The 19,946-nt window shown below is 38.1% G+C and overlaps 1 protein-coding gene across 2 annotated transcripts in view; it reads left to right on the top strand.

The window, feature by feature from the left end:
- The window catches only part of si:ch211-127i16.2 (probable flavin-containing monoamine oxidase A), an 87,407-nt gene extending 67,972 nt beyond the window's left edge, over positions 1-19,435 (top strand). Inside the window, exons 11-13 of one of the 2 annotated variants that reach the window (XM_053475972.1) lie at positions 9,153-9,253; positions 10,514-10,606; positions 16,965-17,022. In XM_053475972.1, coding sequence (XP_053331947.1) covers positions 9,153-9,253; positions 10,514-10,589 — 177 coding nt within the window. In that variant the 3' untranslated portion in view covers positions 10,590-10,606; positions 16,965-17,022. Of the gene's footprint in view, positions 1-9,152; positions 9,254-10,513; positions 10,607-16,964 lie in introns of both variants that reach the window. The other variant, XM_053475971.1, reaches the window with a different exon arrangement.
- The last annotated feature ends 511 nt before the right edge of the window (positions 19,436-19,946 follow it).

Here is a 19,946-nt window from a genome sequence, read left to right as displayed (position 1 = left end):
AGTGTCATAAGAAAAGGGTCTATATACGTATAGTGTAGTATATACTTAAGTGTTTTACAACTCATGAGATCCTTAAAAACAAACCGTACTGTAGCTTTTGCAGAAAATACCTTTGCATTAACAGCAAAGTATTTGCAAAATAATCCCAATTCATAAAATTAAAATTTTTTCTTTTCTTTTTTTTTTTCTTGGAGATTATGAAAGATTTAGTGGAAAGCTTTGACCTACTGGTCTGGAACAGAAAAACCGACAGGGAAAAAAAACGAGACATGGGCTTTGAGACCTGACGTATACTGTACAGTATTAACAAGCAACAGCACAAGTTACACGACATTTCAGTGTTTGTAAAATATTTAATTGGTTATACTCAATACTATAAAATCCTAGAGGTTATTAAACAATAAACATTAGTGCTATTGAACCAAATCAAATAGAAACTGTAATTAAATCATATCTGTAATTGATCGCTCTATTATTTAGGCATCTTTATTTATCGTCTTTTATCGACAATCGTCTTTTCAATGATTTATTAAAGTTGCCAGAGTTGATTTTTTCCCATTGACGTCTTAGAGACCAAAGAAAAATGAATAACATGTTTAGCCCCACCCCTTTACACATCCATTAATCCTTTTGATTTTTTTTTCTGTTTTGTTAAAGACACTGATTTGCCTTAACTTAAAAATGCATATAAAGTTTTAAACTGTAATTTATTTCTGAATTGATTCTTCACTGATTAATTTCCTGCAAAAGATAAGACACATTACAGCCTTTAAACAAGGACGATGAACACCAACATCTTTTTTACCCTAACTTATTCTTAGTTATTACTTGTTTCTTCAGTCAGTAGTATTTTTTTAAATCTGTTATGAATCAGAAGCAGGTGAAGATAAGCGAGACATTATTTATTAAAAACAAAATAGCAGACACAATCAAAAACAGGAGGTCAATCAACCAGGCAGCCGCTCCAAAGCAGCGCAATCGACCTCACAAAGCAAGAAATTTAAGGTGGGTACATCAAAACTGGAAATGCTGAACAGAGAGCGAACACTCAGGATTACACGAGAAATTGATCAATCTCACGATGATGGTACATTCAATGAGAAAGGGTGATTGAAACAGGAGACAGGTGCAGTTAGTAATCAGGATGATGTAACGGTTGGACTGCAATAAGAATCAGTCGTGGAGTTGTGGCGGCTCCTTTTTCAGAGCTTTGAAATGTGGCCTTATTCAGACTGGATTAGTTTAACACAGGATGGTAGAGTCATATGATTGTTGTCGGTTCATCTCTGGAATTTATAGTGCCTGCTCATGAATGGCAGCTTAACGACTCTATAAGAATATCTTGGACTGTTAAAAAAAAGGGTTTCTATTTGGAAGTCTTTTTGATAACAAAAGATATAGGTGTGGAGTTTGGGTTCGACATAGAACCAATAAGGGTTCCACCAAATGTAAAATCAAAGACCTATTCAGGGGTCTCTGCATTGAGAGCAATAATTTGGAGCTTGTTCCACACACTTACCCAGTTAATACAGACACTCTTTGAAAAAAAAGAAGCTTAATTGAATATTCTGTTAGGGTTCTACTAACCCAAAATACATTAATGCAATCTTTTGTTTAAAGAACCTTTAAGGATCCCAGCAAATGCCCAACCAAAGAGCATTAGGAATAATATAAAATTCTAAATATAAAAAAGTGTTGACTAATTAAGGGTTTGTACATAAAAAAAGGGTTTTAAATGCAATTTGTTTCCACCTTTAGGGCTTATTTACAAATGAACATTGCTTAATGGTTCTATGTATCGAAGATAAACATTTCTAGTGCACACATTTATACAGTCCATCCAGTTTTTGGAAAGAGGGTTCTTCAAGAGTTGTTTCTAATTTAAAGTATGTTATAGTGACTTTTACATTTAAGTAAACTATTCAAGTAAGCAAATATCGTTACAAAGACAATAATGATCAGTAACATGGAGGTTGTAGGATATTTCTTAGCTTAAACAGGAATCCTAATGTTGTCTGATTGCCGTAGGATTGTCGTATTAGGACAATGCAGGGAAACCTAGTTTTTTAAAGTAAAAATGACTTTAATAAAACGACATTGAGATGAATTGGAATGAACAACCCAAACACAACATTGCAAATACAACCTAAAAACAATGATATTGTAACCTTTTTCAGATCATTTACGCTGATTAACATCCATTTGAAAAATGTCAGACCAAGTCCATGGTTCCTTAAGTATCTAGCCGGGTTTAGAAGTGCGATCAGAGATTGAGACGGACCCAACAGCTTACCACACACAGTGCGTGCATCTCATGTTACACATCGCTTATTGTTGTGGTTTAAACTCCCTGTTTTATTTTTTTTTGAAATATTACCATAAACAGAACAGACCTATCATCTTAAATGATTTTAATTGATTTTCAGTTTAATATTTTACCAAATTACTGTTGCCTGGTAACGTTTGTGCTGCCCATTGTAATGTATGTGCGTTAACCAGCACCATCAGCAGCCCCCTAGTGGTCCAGTGGTAAACATGCACTGCTCTAATATCAGAGATCAGAGGTCGAGTCACACTCAGGACATTGATTTGGTATTAATGTTGCTTTAAAGGTTTTTTTTTTTTTTAGCTAAATTGTGTTAGAGGCAACAATTAATTCCACTACAATGCTTTGACAACTGAAGGTTCCTTCTGGATCTAATTCCACTCGCAATCCTTTTACAGTGTTCTACAAACAATCTTTAAAGATGCTTTTTTTTAATGGGATAATCAACTTGCCCCTAATTGTTCTTTGCTTTAAGAATAAATTAATCGGAAATGATTTTGTATATGTATTACACACTTACCCAGTTAACACCTACACTCTAATAAACACACCTCATAAGGGGTGCGCAGAGGAGGCATCGTGTTGATAATCATCACCTTGTTGACTTTCGCAGCGGCTAACCGGAGGCGAGGGACATTAATTAAGGCCTCCATGCTTTGTTTGTGAAACATTAACGAGAGTTAACCTTTAGCTGCGGATGGTGTGTTGACTCGTGTCGGTGAATCGTAAACCTTCATTTACACAGATGATAAAGTTATGAAAATATTTACGGCACATTTAATTGATATTTTAGAGCATGGGAGTACTGTAATGTGGCTTAGTGTAAAAATGTTTCAGACGGAGGTTCTTCAGCTCTTCTGCAGCTGTCCAAGTGATGTCCTCTGAGGATATGCTTGGCAGAAATTAAGACATTAAAAATGATTTATTTAGGGAACATACTTCAAATATGCCTCTGAGAATAGTTTTTTATTTGTTATCAGTACAGTTATCTAAACTGATTTTTCAACAGTTAAAAGCTCGATATATATAGTTTTTCAGTAGCTTATTGTAGATAATTATTGTAGATATGGTAATTATTAACGGTAGTGAGAAGTCTCCCGCTGAACACACTCTTCTGGTTGCAGAACGCTATGTGCAGTGGGTGGTCGGTGTTGGCCATGATGAACAGCATTTTGTTAAGCGTCCTCTTCCCTACCACTTCCTCGAGAGAGGAATATATACAGTACAGTACATACACACAGTAAGTTCCCTACATATGAACGGATTTTGTTCAGAGAGCTCGTTCATAAGTTCAATTTGTTCATAAGTCCAACAAACAGTGTCTAGGTACTAAGTTAATCATGCCCAGGGTTAAACGATTTATGTTAAAAGAACGAGCGATGTCTGCCATCTTTTAACCTCCCTCCATTCTCTAATTCATTTTCTCTTTAATTTCTATTGTTATTGCTCGGCACAGTACCAGCTTCATCGCTGCTGCTTTCACACTTGCTTCCGGACATCCTGGGCTCAAACGGCACTTGTGAAAGATGCACGTACGTGACAATGTACACCGGACATGTGACCCAACTTCTACGATCGAACATGCGCGAAGGCTTGTTTATATCTTTTAGTGTGAGAAAATATCTATAGATCATAATTATCAGAACGTCCATGACGAGCAAGCGGAAAGTGATGGTGACCAGGAATAACCCTTAGGAAGAAAGCTTACGCTTCAATAGGAATAAACCTTGAACGGAACCCGACTCCGCAGGGAACCCATCCTCATTTGTGTGATACCAGAGAGCAGGGATTGATCTGCACTCATACTGTGTGTTAGCAGGCTGGAAGTCCAGTACAACAGGAGATGTGTTTAAGTTCACTTTCGTACTGAGACAAACACACTTTCTGTCTGCTTTTTTTTTAGTCTAAGAAATATTTTGCCTGAATGGGAAACAAACCCTGAAAAGTCTCCAAGTTTTTCCATAGAACACTTTGCAGTTTTTTTTCCCAGCAGTAATAAACTGGTCATTCACAATGTGAAACAAAAACGTGTGAAAGCAAAACAACACGACGCAGTGAAGTGTTTCGATTTCTCTGCTTCACAAAAGTGTTAGATCTAAAAAAAATGAAAAGAAAAAAGAAACTAATTCAAATATAAACCTCAGCCTTGACAATGAAGCCTTGAAGATTCCTTTTTGATTTTTGTAATTAAAATCAAGCCTGAATTAAAAGAAACAGAAAGCAGAAAGGTCGTTAGAATTAAAAAGTCTCCGGCTGATTGAAATCGCAGCGAGGTGCGGACAGACCCACGGGGACGGCTCGTGCCGTTTTATAGGACAGGTTATCAAAAAGCTGGAGGAGTTTCACGGTCACCTCGGTGTTGTCTGCATTGATTTACAGGAAAATACAGGCATCTCGCCGCCGTCACATCCTGAGCGCTGGAAAATATAGCACATTGATTTTATTTGAGATAAATTGCATGTGAAATAATTAAGGACCGGGTTTCCAGGAGGAATTGGAAAGATATGTTTAGAAGAAAGTTTGTAGAAAGTTGAGAAAATGCTTGATTTTATACTGAGGATACGGGCAAAAATTTGTGGATTTGATAGTGAAGAGGAAAAAAAGAATAAATTTCATCCAATCACAAAACTAAAACTGCGATTAGTTTCGGAAGAGATATTTTTATCAAACTTGTTTATATATGAAGTGAATATTGAAATGTTTATATATGAGGACACGATCAGTGCGCGTAGTTTTTGTATAAGAGCTGATTATACTAGCTGATAGACTCATCATCAACATCAAATCACACCAAACACACATTATGTAAGTCATGATTTTAGCCTTATACATGATCAGCTGTAAGAATAAAACCATTAACAATATCACCACCTACAGTAAGCTTTGGGTCCCACCAGGTCGGCTCTGGCCCGTCGGGACATTGGACTTCCTTGGATTGGACTTCTCATGGGGCTCAATTGGATTGGGATCTCTTGAATTTGGAGGCCTTGGGTTGTTCGCCTGCTGGGTCCCGTATGAGACAGACTGTGAGGCACTGGGTGTGCTGGTGTCTTTCTTTTGTGGTGCATTGGTTTTTTGCTGGATTGTTTTTTTTTTTCAGGCAGCACGGTGGTGTAGTGGTTAGCACTGTTGCCTTGGACATCCAGGGTCCAGGTTGACATGAATATTGTTAAATTTTTAGTAAAAAAGTTAAACATATAAAAAAGAGAGCTGTGTGATTTTTAAAATCTTTTACACATGGAAAGGGTGGGCATTGTCCATCTACAGTAAAGTGGAGTAAACATGGTGAGTCTTTCTCCTGATGAAATCTATACACACACACACACACACACACAATGACAATACAGGCACACGCCAGATGCACCGCTTAGAAATTTAATTGTAACACTGCAACAGTATAAATATTTTTGTGTACTTTAATTCACTAATTATATATACAAATAAGATGCAAGTATTATATCAGTGAATATATGCATCACAGAGGTTCTCACCTGCATGGAGAGAAGAAGACCTCAGCATCTCCACCTCCTGCAGAGCTTCAAAAGAATCAACCGCTCCTTCTCAGGATCTCCTACAGAGGAACGATAGAGAGCCTCCTGATAAGTTGTCACACAGTTTGGTCTAGGAACTCCAATGGTAGGTTGTCAGGACAACCAAGATGATCAATGTGGTCTCTCTACCCGTAATTGACAGCTTTTGTCACTCCTGCTGTGTGCATAATAGCACCATCACTGTGGGTGACGAATCTTCACCTGGAATATGGAATGTGCTACCACCACCAGACTCCAGAACAGCTTCATCCCTGAGGTGATGGGAGTAATCACCACCCTGCTGCCTTCCTGCCCTCACCTGCACTGATCGACTATTCCCCAACAGAGATGTGCACTTCATTGTGCTCCTACTTTACACTTGGCGGTTGCACAATGGTATACGGTGAAGTCTGTGATTTCCACTGTGTCAAATCTGCAGGAGGTGGAGTTGTAGCGTTTTGCAAAATCACACAAGATTCACACTGATCAAACCGTTTTTAGAGAATCAGTTTCTAATTCTCAGTCAAACTTTTCATAGGTCTCACATTTCATGGTACCTTCACACATACACTGATCAGCCACATCATTATTACCTTCCACCTGATATTGAGTAGGTCCCCCCAGCTTTGCCTCATCGAGGCCTGGACTTCACTAGAGCCGTGAAGGTGTGTTTGTGGTCTCTAGCACCAAGCCGTCATAAGCAGATCCTTTTAGTTCTGTAGGTTGTGAGGTGGGGTGTCCATGGGGGGGCCTCGATTTTCCAGCACATCCCACAGACGCTTGATCAGACTGAGATCTGGAGCTGAAGTCGCCACCTTGAACTGTCCTGTTCCTCAGACCGTTCCTGAACAATGTTTGCAATGTACCCGGGATCATTATACTACTGGAAGTGATATCAGGGAACACCATTTTCATGATACTTGGCCTGTAAAAGTGTTTAGGTAGATAAACCAGGAACCAAGGTTTCGCAGCAGAACATCGCCTAGCTCATCACCCTGCATCCACCGGCTCGCCTTCTTTCCATAGTGCATCCTTTTGCGGTTTCTTTCCCAGCTATGCGACACACACACACACACACACACACACTCCCAGCCATCCACATGATTTTAAAGAAAACGCAATTCATCAAATCAGGCCACCTTCTTCTGTTGCTTCATGGTCCCATTGCAGGAGCTTTTGTTGGTGTGAACAGGTCAGAATGGGCACTCTGCTCTGTCTGTGGCTACACAAACCCATATACAACAGACTAGTGCCTTCGCTTTTTCAATTTTCCTTTCTTGGGCCAATTTTGGTATGTCCTGATCACTTCAGACCTCCATATTTCATAACAGCTTCAGTTTTGGAGTTGCTCTGACCCAGTTTTCTTGACATCACAATTTGGCCCTTGTCAAAGTCCTTGTCTCAAATCCTTACACTTACACTCATACTCTCATACTTTCTGCTTCCAAGGCATTTACAGTACATCAGGAAGAAAAAAATTCCATAATATATCGCATCCACTTCTGAGTGTCTTTGTTAGAAAATAATAAATGCTATTTACTTTACTGGGGTACTATATTTTATTTTATTTTATTGTAACAAATTGGTATATATTGTTGATTTTTATATTTTACATTCTTTTCTATTGGCATTTTGCCTCTCTTATTTTCCATTCATTTATTTTTAGGTCACAAACAGTCGTGTAGGCATTTCACTGCATATCATACTGTGTTTGGTTGTGAATTGTGAATCCTGTCAGAGGCCGTGATGGTATGAGTGATCAGATATGTAATGTCATATCATGCCAGATGTTGGCTTCTACCCCGCTCCCCCATAATAGTCTTAACGGTCTGTTTAGTCTTTGACACAGAGACCTCGACATCCATTTTTCCTGAAAACAGGCTGAACCGTGGACTCGTCTGACCACAGAACTCATTCCCATTATCTTCTGGTGCATCTGAGATGAGCTCAGGGCCCGAGACCTCGGAATTGATGTTTCGGCCTGCAGACTTGATGTATGGCTTTCTCCTTGTGTAACGGTTACAGGTTGCATTTCTAGTGTTTAATGACAACAGTTTTCCAAATTCCTTCAGAGCCCTCGTGGCTGTATTCATCACGCTAGCGGGACTGTTTCTTATGCAGTGCCGTGTGAGGGTGCGAAATCACACACACACACACACACACACACACACACACACACACACACGCCTCAGCCTGAAATTTCTCCAGATTTTCATACTAATAAGTACTACAGTATAGATGGTGAAAGATGTAAAACCTTGTAATTTGAACTGATAATATATTTCATGAAGAGATAATTATCTTATTAATTTTCACACAATTTCCGCCGGCAAAGTCTAAAGCTTTGCTGCACGTTTCTTTTTATGCCCAATCCTGACCTCTCTCTCTTCTGGTACCAATTCACCTGCATATTGTGAAATGGTCCAAATCGGTGTAAAGTGAATCTGCTAGAGCAGTAACACACCAGTGACAGCTACAGAACCAACCAGTAATGGTGCCGACTGCATACTGTTAGCGGGTCTCGTAACATAAACAGAGGAAAGCGCACACGGGTGTCCTTGATTGGCGAGTGTCACTATGATTGATGTAGGAGTTTGAATATGCCACTCCTTCTCGCCCCGAGAGAGCTTGGAGAATCCGCTCCGTCTAGACTACTAGCTAGCCGTGGCTGTATCATCACCCAGGCATCAAACCAGACACTTATTTTTCCTCTGTCACAACTCATGTTGGTCACTCAAAATTATAAAAATCATGTGTTTGTATTTTTGTTTGTTAATGAGATTTTAGAGAACATTTAAAGACTTTTATTACATGAATGTTGCACTTTTATTTCCTGTCTAGTAGTAGTGTGTGTATATTAATTTTTTTTTGTTTTTGTACGTTAAAAGGCGCTTATTATGCAAAAAAAAAAAAAAAACTTTTTAGCCAATTAGATTTCCACCTAATCTGATCTCATCAGTAGTTCATTTTCATAGCAACTAAAACAGCATGTTTTTGGGAGACTGAATGAAACAATGGCAGATTAAAGGATAAAAAAAAAGCATCAAATAATAAAATACGGGATCTTTATGTAGCCCGGTGTACTGTGTGCTACTGGATCGTTATTGTGACTCACCGTCGTCCTGGAGAAACGAGATTTCATTCTAATGTATACAGGAAGAAGGACAGTGAAAGACTGTAACTCAATCCGGTTATATAGCGAGCTGTTACTATAGATACGCTACAGTAGGCGCATTAATACTTTTGGATCTATGGATAATTATTTAAATAATTAATGCATATTGTGTTTATTTTAGGACTGGGCTAAAGAGGAGTATAATGGAGGATGTCCCGTTAACGTCATGGTTCCTGGAATGCTCACGTTCTACCATCCCGGCCTCCGCAAACCATGTGGCAGGTACAGAGCTCCCCCACCCACCCACATCCACCCACACATAAACACACTGTGTGCACTGGGCAGCCTTTTAAATCTTTGCAGGTGGCATGGTGCTCTGAATACCGCGACCTTCACTGTGCCTCGACTCACTAATGTGCATTAGTGACTCTTGGACGGAGCAGAGGTTAGAGGATAGACATGTGTGTGTGTGTGTTTGTGTGTGTATCTGAGCAGAATATAGAGTTAGTCAAAAGAGGAAATCGAGGCATGTGTGTGTGTGTGTGTGTGTGTGTGTGTGTTACATGGAGCAAAAATTCATAATGCGACTCAAGCCAGTGGCCTGGAGGTCACAGTGACGGCTCCTTCAGGGAGTCCAGCAGCATAATCCATTTGTAATGGCTCCCGTTTGGCGTCAACCCTAACCGGACAAATCCACAGAGGATCCAAATGTGTGTGTGTGTGTGTGTGTGTGTGTGTGTGTCAGGGAAAAGAGTGATGTTGCAAGGTAATGCATTTCCATAATGGAATTAAATCCCCAAAGAGGAGAAAGATCTCATCAAAGTAAGAAGGATGGAGAAACTCCTCTGCTCTCTGCCATGTTCTGATCCCTAAACTGAAAGCACTCAGTAATCCGTCCTTGCCCTACATACACACCGAAGAGACAGGCGTACGTTCATACTGTACATAACTCGGTCACACAACATACAACATAGTGTTCGTTAGGTTGGTAAAAATCCCAATGCACTAGTTTTTTTTTTTAATAGGAGGAACACATTTAAAGAGAGAGAGAGAGAGAGAGAGAGAGAGAGAGAGAACACATTTAAAAATGTATGTATGTGTTTCATGTAAGGAGACAATTATTTACCATATATGGAAGGAGTCTTCAGTGTCACTTTGATCTTCAGATTACCACCAAAAAATGATAATAAGATTTCTAACCTTTGCATTTAAACATTTTTTTTTCAGTATTTTAAAAAACTATTACAGTAATTGTTAAATCAGGACTCAGGACATAAATAATTTAGGAAGATGTGCAAAACAGCATGCAGTCACAATTGATTTAACGAGTGAGAAAGTTGTGAGAGAGACTAAAGTTTTTAAAGGATTGAGGCGTGGCGTTCTCCAACAATGCAAAACATATTAAACAAAGGAATTAAACAAACACATTGTTTAAACATTTAAACAAAAATCCAAACACAAGGTTTAAATGAATTCGTATAATCTTATTTATACATTTATTTATTTTTTTATTAATGTTTTGATTCTATTTTATTTGTATAGCATTTCCAACACAAAGGGTCTTTACAGAATGTACAGTTCTGGTATGGAAGGAGTCTCCAGTGTCAGTGCTTTATAACTATCAAAGGAGCAGCTGTGAGTTTATACTTTGTGCTTTATGACACCTTTTATGTCTTATTAAAGACAAAGAGAAGCTATTAAAAGCTGATGATGATTTACAGAACTGTGCAAAAGTATTGATTTCCTCTGTTCATCATATTTTACCTTCAAAGCTCAAGACTTTTTTGTATTTTTAATGTAGTCTTGAGGAACTGTTCTCCTTCCTGTACCTGAGCAGTTTCAGAAGAATGTTTCTTGTTTGTTACGCCACACTAAAGATTTATAAAGTCAGTAAGAAGGATGCAAGCAAATTGAGGCATAAATAAAATGAGGATGCAGGACTTTAATAAAACAGAGCTAGAGGCAGGGCACATCACATGGGACATCACATGGTTTTTTTTTCCTGCTCGGTTTGAAGAGCCAGCACACACTTGGCCATCGTCCTCCTGCTTTGTCTGCTGTTTGCCCAACGGGAAGAGAACCTACCCAAACCTGCTCTAATATGCCAGGGATCCTCACGCAACCACATCCCAGGTGAAGGGCAGCGTGTGTAGAACTATGCCTTGAGCGTTTCACGAGTTTTCGAGTCCTGACATACAAACTTAAATCGCCTAAAGTATAAACAGTGAGCGCGGGGATGAACCAGACCGAAAAAAATAGAAACACAGGAAAAAGTCATGCAGAGTTTATTCCTGTTCCAGTAAAGCTAGTTACATCACATCATACCACATGACTCGAATTTGTAATTTGCATTAATGACATTAATGGTTCTTTTCCTTTAGAATGGTTGTGAAAATCCAAATTTATTTAATAATTAACAAAAAATTGTAATTACTAGGCAGATAACACCTGCTTTTAACACCTACTTTTACTTGCAAGCTCTGTCAAATGGCCTTCATTTGCATACTGAAACCTGATTGGCTCTCAAAAACTATTTCAAACCCTTAATATGACTAACCTGCATTTCAATAATTACAAATTAGAAGTTATTTTTTTTTATTTATATATTAAATACAATTTTTAAAAAGTGGAAAATGGAAAAGTAAAGAACTTAAAAAGCAGAATAAGCAAAAATTTGAGCAGAACAAAATTTAAAAGTTTAAATATTTGTTTTGAGACACCTAAATCATCCTTAAAAAAAAAAAGAAAAATTTAAAGTTAGGAAGAAATTTGAAGTATTTTAAAATGGGAAAGCATAAAAAAATGGGTGAATATTAGTTTGATTGATTGTTTCTTTGGTCTATTTAAGACATTAATAAAAAGGAGAACAAGGGAAAGAAAAGAAAGAGAAAAAATAAAAAGAACATTTTAATGGAAGTAATAAAAGCAGACGATGGGGGAATTTTTTCTATTAAAGTCATTACTTTGAGAAAAAAAAGGTAATGAAAACAAAATAAAAAAAAAACTGAATTTTTTTAGCACAACACATTTAAAAAAAGATGAAAAATATGGAAGAAAATAAAAAAAAGTGAAATAGAAAAACAGATTTCCCAGAAAAAAAGATTACCAGAACAAGTTTAAAAAGAGAGAGAGACAAAATGACAAAAAAGTGTTTGCTTGTTTATTTGTAAATAAAGAACAGGACAGAAAACAGAAAAAATGTCTGCATTTAAACCACACTCTCTCTCTTTCACTTCCTTCAGACCATAAATAGTCTCTTTTAGTGTTAATGCTTTTATTCAAAATCTTTCCAACACTGAATAATATTTCACAACTTTAAATCACGAACTACAAAACCTCTTAGACGCCTTTGCCCCTTTAAAACTCAAACTGTCTCCTTTTCTTAGTCTGCAACCTGCTGTCTGAAGGCCGCCGATTGAAATGCGCTAATAAAAGACCTGTACTTGTATGAGAAATGTATAGTGAGCATGTTTACTTTTATAAAGATACTGTTTTTTTTTTTTTTTTCAGTTAAAGCTGCTTAAATTTATTACAGTGTTGTGAAAAAATATTTTCCCCCTTTCTGATAATTTTTTCTTTTTGCAAATTACTGGCATCATCAAAACTTTATATTTATATTACAGTAAGATAATCCAAGTAAATACAAAATGCAGTTTTTAAAAAAGTTGTCCAAACCTACTTGGATAAAAAAAATCTAACTTATAGAACTTGTTTGACTAAGTAAAGCATGCTTAAAGATCTAAAAAGGCAACACATCATGCTGTGATCTAAAGAAATTCAAAAACAGATGGGACAAAAAAGTAATTGATGTATTAGTCTAATAAGGGTTACGAAGCCATTTCTAAGGCTTTGAGACTTTAAAAAAACACAATAAGAGCCACTGTCCACAAATGGAGAAAATTTGGAATAGTGGTGAACCTTCAAACGAGTGGCCAGCCGACCAAAATGACTCCAAAAGCACAACAATGTCTCATAAAACAACCCAGAACACCATCTAAAGAAACCCAGGCTTTACTCGCCTCAGTCAAGGTCAGTGTTCATGATTCAACAATAAGATGAATAACAATGCTTACCCTCAAGACTTTTGGGCAAATATTCTGTGAACATTTTGGTAAGTGTGTGTCCTGTTACATTTGGTGTTAAACTAACAAAGCATTTTATAAAAAGAACATTATATCAACAGTGAAACATGGTGGTGGTAGTGTGATGGTCTGGGGCTGTTTTGCAGCTTCAGGACCTGGATGACTTGCTATAATTGATGGAACCATGAATTCTGCACTTTACCAGAAAACGCTGAAGGAGGATGTTCGGCCATCAGTTTGTGAACCTTAAGCTCATGTGCATTTGGGTTATGGAACAGGACAATGATCCGAAAAACATACCAGCAAGAAATATACAAAATTAGGGTTTTAGAGTGGTCTAGCCAAAGTCTGACTTAAATTTTATTGAGATGCTGTGACATGACGTTAAACAGGTTATTCATATTTAAAAACACTCCAGGGCACTGATCGAAATAAAACAATTCTGCAAAGAAAAGTTGGTCAACGTTCCTCGACAGTGATGTAAAAGGCCATTGCCAGTTATCGCAAACGCTTGGCACAACCAGTTATTAGGTTTAGAGGCAATTACTTTTTCACACAGGGCCAGGCAGGTTTGGACAGCTTTTTTTTATATAAATAAAATCATCATTTAAAAACGATTGTATTTTGTATTTCTGATTGATTTATGAAATATACAATACCTTATCAATATCCGCCAAATATCCGCAATATCCACCAGCGGTTAGCCTCCTTGACAAATCCACCCTATACTTAAACTCCCCCACAGTGTTTCTGCTGATCCTCCTCTCACTCTTCTATCTTCTTTTAAACTTCCTACTGACGCCGACATTTTCATTCTTATTCTTAAATCTAAATCTTCCACATGTCAGCTCAATCCTCTACCAACTTAGCTGTTAAAATCTTCTTTGCCCTTGTTTGCCCTCTCTCCCTCTTATTACTCGCATTATTCACTCCTCTCTCATCTGTGGCTCTGTTTGGACATCCCTCAAACTTGCTGCAATACCTCCAGTTCGTAGGAAACCTTATACCAATCCTATTAATCTCAATAATTCCCTCTCTAATCTATCACCTCTAATCTATTTCCAATTTCTAATCTGTCTTTCCTTGCGAAAGGCTATACAGGTTCAAGCTCACCTTCACAACAGTAAACTGAGTTGTATCAGTCTGGATTACGTCCAAAACACACCAAGGCAACTGATCACCTGATGGCTGATGATGCAGGTCCACTTCTGTGCCTCATTTATCTTGTTGCACCTCGGTCGAATATTAGGTAATTTGGTTTTCTGTTTCAGTCCTGAATGAGTGTTACGCAGATGACACTCGGCTCTATCCGTCCTCAAGGCCTTACGCAGTCCTTCCACTTTCCTGTCTCACTACCAGTTTGAATGGAATAAAACCTTGTTTTTTTGTCAAACTTTCTCCCACTAAATAGCAGTTAGACAGAGGGTCTCCTCATAGGCTCAAAATCTACCCTTTTCCAAGTTTAACAATTTTTTTCTTTGTATTGAACTTTTCACAGTTTTTCTGTTCCACCTGGGTAAAAACTTAGGAGTCATTTTTGACTTGATTTAAATTCCATATGTCCACTATCTTTAGGTCACGCTTCTTCTATATCCTCAGCCTTCCACATCTGCGTCAATTCCTCACCCCGCAATCTGCTGGCATTCTTGGTCAAGCACTCATCATCTCCTGCATCGATTATTGCAATTCACTTTTATCTGGTCTTCCGCATAAGCTGCCCATAAACCTCAGCTAATCCAGCTCGCGTCATAACCCGGATCCCCTACACGCATCATATCACCCTTTCCCTTCGACAACTCCACTCGCTCCCTATTAAATATCTTATTGATTTTAAGATTCTCCTCCCCACTTTTAAATCTCTCCACAACCTTGCTCCTCCCTACCTCTCAGAACTTGTTCTGTTGTTCAACCCCCTCTCACATTCTTTGCTCTTAATCAGCTAGACTCCTCTGTACACTGCCAGCCCATTTGAACACCATGGGCTCTAGAGGCTTTAGTCACACCACCCCTCGTCTCTGCAGGATCGTTACAGAAGCACTTCTCCAAGATGATTTTAGGCTGCCTTAAATATAACTTTTTATACATAGTTATATTTGTCATGAATACTCATAATAACCGTTTAATCATCTAACTGTACAGTTGGTATTTATTCATTTATTTTGCTTATTATTATTCTTTTTTTTTTCTTTGTATGGTGAGCTTCAATGCTTGGGAGGCATCTAGAAAGAAAATTTATTATTATAATTTATTTTCTATAGTGCTTATCTGGTACAGGGTTGTTGGAAGCCAGGAGCCTATCCCAGGGCAATCAGGGCACTTGGTGGGGTACAACCTGGATGGGGTTCCAATCCATCACAGAGCACAAGCATGCTGGTGGTTTTTAAAAATGGCAGTTGACCTAATCTGCATGTCTTTAGACTGAGGGAGGAAACTGTAGTACCCGGAGGAAACCCTCTCAACCCTGGAGGTGCGAGGCCATGGTGCTAACCACTACGCCACCCATTTTAAGCATAATTTAAAAATTTCGCGAGTCCACCCCTAAACACACATTAACAAACACACAACTCTCAAATGCTGTCTTCTTCAACAACATGCAAAATTGTGATTTTTTTTTTCATCAAGTTTTACATAATTCAACAGAAGAACAAGAAGGGAGACAGATGGAGCTGGTGGTTCAGATGATTTGCATGTTAAACTCACTAACCAGAGACACATTAAACTGCATTTTATTCAACATCCAACATCCTACATGGCCTTGGGTGCATTTGCATTTTTATTTGCGCTCTGGATAGAATCCTGATCAACAGAGCACATGAAGTCCGGGCAACCAAACACCTGTTTAAATAAATGGAAATATAAAAAAATATAATAAATGAGATGCATTATTTAACTGTATATAATGAATGAATTTATCTCTGTGTGTTTATTCAAGTCACAGAGCTTTTTATTCCTGGCATTTCTTTCTTTATTTAGATGTTTTCCTCAGACTGACATGTTCCTGAGTCATTGAGGTTTGAAGTGAGTGAACTGATCAGCTAATAACTTTAACAACTCGATTGTGAGATTACACACCTTGTTTAACAACCAGGTGTGAATAAAGCTTAAGTGATATTGAACTTTAACAAAACATCCTTTAGCAGGATTTGTGGATTCGGATGGAATTGCCTGTTAGGGAGGAATCTGGGCTCTTCAGATAATCTCCTACTTTACACAGAAAAAGGTTTCAGACAAACTGAGATGCTTAAGCTGCTCTTTACTCTAAAGCAAGTGTGAAATATGATCAATTTAAATTGTTTAGATACCATGTACTAAATATAACTCTATGTGTCATGCTTCTGTAGAAAAATAATCAACCACAGAATAGTGTTTAAAGTTTTTTTTTTGATTAAAGCAAGCTAAGGTGGCACAGTGGCTTAGTTGTTAGCGCTGTCGTCTTCCACCACCAAGGTCCAGGTTCGATTCCACCCTCTGTGTACATGGAGTTTGCACGTTCTCCCAGTGCTTGGAGGGGGTTCCTCAAGGTTCTCCAGTTTCCTTCACAGTCCAAAGACCTGCAGATTAGGTTAACTGGCGTTGCCTGTAGTGTATATGTGTGTGCAGCCTTCGACTTCAGGCCCTCCGCGACCCTGTATACAGGATAAAGTCATATAGATGATGAGTGAGTTAACCAGGCCACACTATATATATATATTTTTCTTTTATAGTTAAAGTTAATGCCGTGAATTGTGTCTCAGCCTATGTTATCATAAAAGCTATAAAAGTCCTTCCGTCAACACCTTAAAATAAAATGCAGCTTGTCATGTTTCAGAAAAAACACAAAGAGAGGTTACCATGGAAATGACAATCTTTAAAAATAACAATCAACATCCTGACCGATCAGAATGCCTAACTAATTTCCTCTGTGTTTTCAGGATCCACTGGGGGGGAACAGAGACAGCTACGCGATGGTGCGGTTATCTCAGTGGTGCGGTTCAGTCCGGTCAGCGGGCAGCTCTTGAGGTCCTAGCAGATGTTTCTCCAGCTGTTCTGTCTCAGCAGGAACTTCAGGAAGTGAGAGGCAACCTTACAACGGCACCGTCTGACTTATCGAAGGTTTGGGAGAAGACCGCCGGCTCCTGCTCATCATCCAGCCTCCTTGTTGGTCTGACCATCATGGCTTTTACTGTGGGCGGAGCTATGCTCTTGATCAAGCCGGGATTGGGCAAACATTTACTTGGTCGGGTTTGGCCTGTAATTCAGAAATGATTAAGATTTGGGGTTTGGCATCAGGAATCCTTTTATCATAAAGTGCACAACATATTTTAAATCTTAGGAAAATATACTTATGGACAAAAGAAGAATTACACACACACACACATATATATATTACTTAATATAAATAAACAAAAAAGCTGATTTTATACTAAAGTCTGTATTCATCAGCACCAGAAATTCCAAATTCAGATGATGCTGACAACGATGTGTGACACAGTGCCACAGTTGTTAGCACTGTCGCCTTGCACCTTCAGGGTCTGGGGTCCTGGAGTTTACATGTTCTCCCCGTGCTTGGTGGGTTTCCTCCGGGTCTTTGGTTTTCTCCCACAGTCCAAAGACATGCAGGTTAGGTTAATTGTGCATGTAAATGTTGTAAAAATAGAAATGAATAAAATGGTCATCATCAGTGTTGGGTCTATTACAAAGTAACCCGTTAAAGTACTTGGATTACTTTTTTTGATGTAACGAGTAATCTAACGCGTTAGGTCCGCCATTTAAGTACTCAGTTATTTAGTTACTTTTTCAAAAATGTAATCCGTCATTCAGACAATTCATGCAATCCATGAGCCAGACAGCAGTCATTCCCAATCCGTTATTGTGTGTGTGTGTTAAAGTCGACCTATAAGCCCTGCCCCTGTAAACCCGCCCCCCTCTGTTATTCCTGCTGTAATACCCCTATCTCACCTATGTGGTTTGACTATGCGAGAACCGACGTGCTGAAAGATAGAAACCTAATCACAGCGCCTAAACTCGCTGTGAATGATAATGAATCGTACTTACGGCCACCGCGCAAAACCATGTAGGTGAGATAGGGGTATTAGTAGATAACAGATTATGGGCCAAACTTCACTGAGTGATGATGGTAGAATAATTATAAATGTCTTCACTAAAACAACATGCATGAGGAGTCACAAAGGAGTTTTCATTTTCTGCAACGGAAAAGTACTCAAGTTAGTTACTTTTATCAGAAAGTACCGCTGTAATGTAACTGATTACATTTTAAAGACAGTAATTTTGTAATGTAATTAGTTACTTTAAAAAGTAACGTCCCCAACACTGCTCATCATTGGCCTGCATGGTCCCTATTTGGACTACAAAGGTTCCTAGATAAATGGATGATGATAAAGTTAACATCACCCTATGGTATCATCTGCCTCTTTACATGTCCAGCTGCAGATGACTTATTGTGTGTAACACTGTTGATGTCACTATTGAATAAGTCTGTCTTGTCTTGGTGTTACTGTATGACTCTTGGCCTTCCAGACAGACGGCGATCGCGAGTAACCAGTTGCCCTAAAATGGTCTTTCTGGAAACTCCAAACCATCTGGTGAGGTCTGATTGATTTTTACTTAGTTCAATCTTTCTGATGGCCCTCTCTCAGCCAGCACTGCCTACACAGACCATGATAGTGTGAAAACTAAATGCACAACCAGAATGTTTTCCTTACTTTTCATACCAAGACATGTCCGCTGGACGTGATCAAAGCTTTGGACGTGATCAAATGGTAAATTTCATGCATGTGCACGGAAACATTAACCCATAAGAGCCCAGACCTATTTCTCTTTTAAGGGAAATTATGAAGGATATAACAAAGTCCAAACTGACCACATAGAACACATTTTGAAAGACGTCACATGACATTGTCAAATTCTCTATTACAATTTTAGGGTTAAACGCCCCTATGTGACATTTTCTTAATTTGTTTTATACTCAATTTGTTCAAGAAATGCAATGAGATCAGACGTTATTACATCATTATATTAGTTAAACAGGATGAAACTTACTTTTAGTAACAAAAAAAATTGCTTTTTTTTATTTAAATTAGCCAGTTCTGTCGCACGTGCTACTCAGACACACCATCAGATTGTATTGTAAACAGTTTGCACTCTCTACATTTTCCTTTCCTGTGTTCTTAAGAGGGTAGACCAAATTAGGTCTTAGATTTCGGGGTTTCATAACAGTACAGATTTTTGTATAATTTTATTTTTACAATGCTGTGTCTTTTTTTTTTCTCTCTCCATGAGTATATATTGTAACACCTTTTATCAAAGTGCTGGATTTAAGGACAAACATTTCATCTGAAGAAATTCATCTTAAATGATTTACATGTACCTAAAGATCAATAAACCTGGCGTGGGATGTTTAATCATACATGTGCTCCGTCTGTGTGTGTTAAAGATGCAGTGAATAAACATGAATAAAAAAATCTTTATCGTGATAGACTTTAATATCTGATACTCATCAGTATCTCCATCCATGTTCTTCTACTAGATTCTCAAAAATGTATTAAATTTAACTTCTGTATTATAAATCTGGCATAAATACATCTTTTTGTGGCAGTAACGACTAAAAGGCTTTGGGAGAGGTTTCAAGAGCAGAGTGTATAATAGTGTAAACTAAAATACACTGAGCCATCGAAAAATCCCACACACTCATGTGTATACGGTCCAAGTACCTAAGAGATGATCCACTCAATCAATGTTAATGTCCCGTCCATTTAAATCACAAGCTCTTGATTGCATCATTAATGAAGAACATCTCCCACATCCAAGTATATCAAAGTCTCTCAGGGTGACCAGACGTGGACCAGACGTCTGTCTGTTACATGTCTGTTAGTAGAATTTTTTTTTATTTTTAT

This window comes from Clarias gariepinus, chromosome 17 (assembly GCF_024256425.1).
Source record: "Clarias gariepinus isolate MV-2021 ecotype Netherlands chromosome 17, CGAR_prim_01v2, whole genome shotgun sequence".
Lineage (NCBI taxonomy): Eukaryota > Metazoa > Chordata > Actinopteri > Siluriformes > Clariidae > Clarias > Clarias gariepinus.
The sequence above is the reverse complement of the archived record's forward strand: the minus strand, read 5'-3'. Positions and strand labels throughout refer to the sequence as shown.